At 41.4% G+C, this 5766-nt stretch overlaps 1 protein-coding gene across 4 annotated transcripts in view; it reads right to left on the reverse strand.

The window, feature by feature from the left end:
* The window catches only part of itpk1a (inositol-tetrakisphosphate 1-kinase a), a 66862-nt gene extending 62620 nt beyond the window's left edge, over positions 1-4242 (reverse strand). The window contains exons 1-2 of one of the 4 annotated variants that reach the window (XM_029733368.1): positions 4164-4242; positions 3286-3406 (exon numbers count right to left, since the gene is read on the reverse strand). In XM_029733368.1, coding sequence (XP_029589228.1) covers positions 3286-3380 — 95 coding nt within the window. In that variant the 5' untranslated portion in view covers positions 3381-3406; positions 4164-4242. Of the gene's footprint in view, positions 1-3285; positions 3931-4163 lie in introns of those variants that run through there. The other 3 variants (XM_029733367.1, XM_029733366.1, XM_029733365.1) reach the window with 3 other exon arrangements.
* Positions 4243-5766: the final 1524 nt, after the last annotated feature.

Raw genomic sequence — 5766 nt, forward strand, 5'->3', positions numbered from 1 at the left:
GACAAGTTTATAAAATCGAGCACACAGCCATGCAACCTCCACAGACAAATATTTGCCTTACTGAAGAACTCATTGACTTTCAATGTGGCACAGGCCTAGGATACTACCTTTACAACAAGTCAGTTTGTCCAATTTCTACCCTGCTAGAGCTACCCCGGTCAACTTTAAGTGCCATTATTGTGAAGTGGAAACATCAAAAGTGCAACAAAGGCTCAGCCGCGAAGTGGTAGGTCACAGAAGGGGACCGCAGAGTGCTGAAGCTTGTAACGCATAAAAATAGTCTGTCCTTGGTTGCAACACTCATTAACGAGTTCCAAACTGCCTCAAAGCAACATCAGCACAAGAACTCTTCGTCGGGAGCTTCATGAAATGGGTTTCCAAGGCCGAGCAGCCACACACAAGCCTAAGACTATGGGCAATGCCAAGTGTCGGCTGGAGTGGTGTAAAGTTCTCCGCCATTGGACTCTGGAGCACTGGAAACACGCTGTCTGGAATGATGAATCACGCTTCACCATCTGGCAGTCCGAAGGACAAATCTGGGTTTGGTGGATGCCTGCAAATCACTACCTGCCCAAATGCATAGTGCCAACTGTAAATTTTGGTGGAGTTGGAATAATGGTCTGGGGCTGTTTCTCATGGTTTGGGCTAGGCCCCTTAGTTCCAATGAAGGGAAATCTTAACACTACAACATACAATGACATTCTAGACAATTCTGTGCTTCCAACTTTGTGGAAGACCCTTTCCTGTTTCAGCATGACAATGCCCCCGTGCACAAAGAAAGGTCCATACAGAAATGGTTTGTCGAGATCGGTGTGGAAGAACTTGATTGGCCTGCAGAGCCCTGACCTCAACCCCATCAATCACCTTTGGAATGAATTGTAACGTCGACTGCGAGCCAGGCCTAAATCACCCAACATCAGTGCCCGACCTCACTAATGCTCGTGGCTGAATGGAAGCAAGTCCCAGAAGCAATGTTCCAACATCTAGCGGAAAGCCTTCCCAGAAGAGTGGAGGCTGTTATAGCTGCAAAGGGCAGGACCAACTCCATATTAATGCCCATGATTTTGTAATGAGATGTTCGACGAGTATCCACATACCTTGCGTCATGATTGATATCCATTTCTTTACTGACAAATAAAATCAATCCAAACTGTTCAGTGGCCAGTTGATGAATGGAAAGAGACCTGTTAAAAATGCTGAAGTGGTAAAGTCGATCACACTGTTTATAAGCGTGGCTAACTTATCTTGGGTCGTAAACACTATTTGGAGTTAATTCTGAGGGAGGGGAGGGTGTTAATTTTACAGTACAAGGGAAGGGTCATGTGAAAATATTTACAATGTTTTGGGGGGGGGGGGGGGGGGGGGCTTAATGACACCTTCATTTGGACCAGCATAGCCGCCCCCCCGTGCGCTAGTCCGGCTCTACAGAGAGAGACAGGAAGTGTTTGACAAATCACAGCAATCTAAATCAGTTCAAGTAAGATATGTCTGCCCATAGGTTTTGTGAACCACAGGGTAAACATTGCTGCAAAGGGAGACAAGAAGTGTTGTTATCCTGGAGGTTGAGGAACAGTGACACAGTCCCTTTAGTCTTTCTTATCCATACATCCATCTGAAGGAGTGGCTTTACATAGTGACGCCTCACAGTATTTACATAACACTCTCCGCTGTGTGTGTGCGCGACATGCATGGGTTTAAGTGAGAGCCATGTGACATTTCTTGACGTGTTAAACGTCATGGAGAGGAAATTCACAACTTTGGCATTCAACACTACTATACTGCTTGAGACCAGGCTGCAAACTTGGGCCCCTTAACGCCTATTACCTATAGATCAACAGGCGTAGGGTAAACCTACTTTAGCACAAGACTCACAATGACTTGCCAGTACTTTGCCACATTCACTTTTCAGTTCCTGGCTTTAACAAGGAGAAGAGCTGAACGCTGCAGTTGCTCATAGCATAGTCCGAGGTACAGTTGGGTCAAATTACTGGTACCCTTGATAAAGATGTGCAAAAAATACTGTATAAGATAAATACAATAAAGCTCTGAATTTGTATGTTTAAAAAAATAAACACTTTTTTATTTTATACAAATACAATTGCTCAGAGAAATATTGTTTAACAAGTAAAAGTAAATCTCAAAATGAGATGTCAAAATTATTGTTATCCTTAAGTTTCTTATAAATAAAATCAATTAAAATCTGCATTATCATTCTAATTGAAATGAAGTTAATCTCATCAGAATTGTGGCCTTGCATAGCTTCCTGTTTCACTGGGATATGTAAAATGAGGTAACATACACAGGGCTCTAAATAACATTTTTCATTGGTAGCACAACAGAATTAAGAGCACCAGAAAATACTACTTTTTAAAAATCGATTGAGCGCCTATATGAATTATAGCTAAATCTGAAGCACATGTGCCCTAGAATCTAATTTGTAACCATGTAAATAAATGTGGAATTTGGGGTTTTTACATTATGTAAAAGCACTATTTTCCTATTGAGATGCATTGCATTGAAAACTGTACAGTCTCTTTAAGAGCACCAAGTTTGTGATGACATGCAAGATACAGTATCACATTCATTCATTTGGTATGATTATTGATCTCCTGAAGAAGCCATCACTTTCTTTCTTTCTGTGCTCCCAAATGTTTGGATATACTGGTAAAGTTACCAGGTTGTAAGCTAACAAGCTAATGAGGTAACAAACATGACTGAACAAGTGTAAAAGAAATGCGGACAAGAGTGGTTTAAAAACAACCTGTGCATAAAATAACCTCTTACCTACTGTAAAATATGGTGGTGGGATGCTTTTCTTCCACTGGTCCTGGGACCCTTGTCAAGGTTAACATGAACTCTACCAAGTACTGGGACGTTTTAGCCAAAAACCTGGTTGCCTCCGTAAGGAGGCTGAAAATCAGCCACAAGTGGATCTTACAGCAAGACAATGACCTCAACCACACATAAATTCACAAATAAATTGTTAATTGACCACAAAAATCATTTTTTGATGGCTATTTTGCAATGGCAATCTCAGTCTCCTGACTTGAACCCCTTTGAAAACCTGTGGTTTGAATCAAAGAGGGCAGTCCATAAGCACAATGGAGGAAAGGGCAAAGATCCCTCCCAATGAGTTCTTCAATATAAAACCGTATTACTGGTGAATGTGTTTGCAGTTGACAGCCTTTTCTTTCTTCTGGGAATTTTGTATTTATATTGGTGTGCATTCTCTGTAAACATCTGTAAAAGAGATATTGGACTCCGTAAAAGAGATATTGTTCTTACCTGCACATGTCCACAAATACCAGGAAATTCATCTTTTTGATCTTCTTCTCGCTGAGCCAGTAGCCCACTCTTCTGCCCTTCAGAAGAGTCTGCATCTCAATAATATGCGTTGGTGCCCTTGCTGACAATGACATAATGAAAGATAGTTATTCATAAAAGCCAGCTCTTCTTGCCGTTGTTGTGCCAAAAACAGCTAATTCTCCCCTGAAATGTTTTCATTCTTGCAAACTGTGAGCCCTTTAAATACCCTAGACACGATCTGTATTCCAGGTATGCACCATAGGCTACTCCAGCTGTATTTCAGGTAAATCTGGTTACCAACAATCCTTAGTGCAGGAAACTAACTGAACACGATCTCCCTTCCAATTGTGTCCCTCTCTTGCCCAAAGTGCCGATATTCCGTGCCAGAAACATTTGCTTTGAGAAATTGAATGCATTTACGAGTCATTTATAAGTAATCTAATTCATTTCTTGATGTTTATCGGATGAAGTAGCCTAAATGTGACTCCAGACGTGAATTGTGGCTGAAAATCGTAGGCCTACAAGTGCTGTAAACCTTCCGCGAGCTTGCAAACGTCTGTTGTGCGCATAGGAACGGGAAAAATGCTCACTCCATTGCTTTGAATCACAATCAGAGGGGGAGACCGAGAGCGCTCGATTGTTTTTGGAAGTGGCGGATATTGGACTTGCACAAAGCAACTTGGTCAGTTTCTGTTTATGAAATATAGGAAAAATGCATAGAACCTCTTCAAATTAGTGTTAGGCTATAGCCCTATTAATTGTAGCCTTTGTGTAGCCCAGAAACCACCGAAACAGAACACACAAATAGGCTATTTTGGGTTGATACTTGCTAGCCTACAAAATTAGACACCACGTACCTGATCTGGTCTTCACCGCAACAGGTCCCTTGATTGTTGGTTCAGATGAACAGTCAAATAATTGCAAGAGAACCTGATATGCTCAAATGGTCAGCTCAGAAAAGATGATGCATTGGACGCTATTCCTATAATAACAGGCCCAGATGAATTGTGAAAAGCTTTTAATAAACTTGAATGTCGTGCTGTCATATCAGTGGGAGGAGGCACCAATTAAGTTACCTATTGGGTGACACAATCAACTCAGCTGTCAATTCACTCAATCCATAGATTGAGGTGGGTGAAATGGGGAAAATATGCTAAAGTGAACATGGTCAAAATTGCGCACACTGGCTAAATAAATGTTGATGATTGTTGGATGATATCTACACAAAACGGTAGAAATATAATACCGGTAGCCTACTAGGCTAAGGTGCACTGCTCACATTGCGACATCTAGTGGTAGGCCATACATTTGACAGACAACAGGTAGACTATATATTGGAATAATTTTCCTGGCATGCTGTACTGTATGAATGTGGATGTGCAACACAAATGCATACAATTTTGCGTGCATACAGTGCCTTATTAAATACGTATATATCCCCCTTAAAAACTCTATATTCTAGTAGCCTACACAAGCAACATATCTTATTTCAACTTTTGTGACGCTGTTGTATCCCGAATATCGGGTCGTCACCAGTTACCGAAAAATACGTGCCTGTAACTATAAAGAACAAAGACAATTTCAACGATTTTACCGAGTTACAGTTCATATAAGGAAATCAGTCAATTGAAATAAATTCATAAGGCCCCCTTATCTATGGATTTCACATTGTCCGTACATTTGCTGCATTCAAAACTACTAGGAACTCGGAAAAATACGAGGTCAAATCATGACGTCAGTGATCTTCAGGTCGGAAAGTCGAAGATCTAGAAAGAGGGCCGAGTTCACCAATTGGAATTCCGAGTTGGATGCCGGTTCAAATCAATTATTTCCAGTCGGAGCTCGTTTTTTTCTGAGTTCCAGTTGTTTTGAACGCACTGAAGTTAGACATGTGCAAGTTCCCAGTTGTTTTGAACCCGGCATTAGTCAGTACGGTGCATTCTAGAAAAACTCGGAAGAGGACCTCTCGTCTTCAAGGAGTCAAAAACCCAACATGAGCACGAATTAAATGAACAAGAAGCTCAATTTTAAAACCTATTTTCCAGGATTTGAGATAATTAACTTGTACTTTCGAGCAAAATAGGCAGGTTTCTCGACTCAAACCCTGACCTTTAGAAGGGATTACGCGACGATCAGTTTAGCAACCTGTGACGCAAACTGACAACATAAACGCGATTGGTCGACAGTCGGCTGGGCGGAGCGTTATACATTTCTCCATTCATTTCCTGTTGGTATATATGCCGCGTTCAAAACAACTGGAATCTCGGAAATCCCCGGCTTCCAAGCGTTCAAGATATCTCGGAAAAAATGAGTTCCGACAAGGAAAATTCGTTGTGAACTGTCACCCAACTCAGAATATCAAGTCGGAAACACGGGCATCTTTCTAGACTTTCCGACCTGAAGTCAGAAATTCGAGATTTCCGAGTGCCTAGTTGTTATGAACGCGGCATTATCTCATTT

This window comes from Salmo trutta, chromosome 35, assembly GCF_901001165.1.
Source record: "Salmo trutta chromosome 35, fSalTru1.1, whole genome shotgun sequence".
Lineage (NCBI taxonomy): Eukaryota > Metazoa > Chordata > Actinopteri > Salmoniformes > Salmonidae > Salmo > Salmo trutta.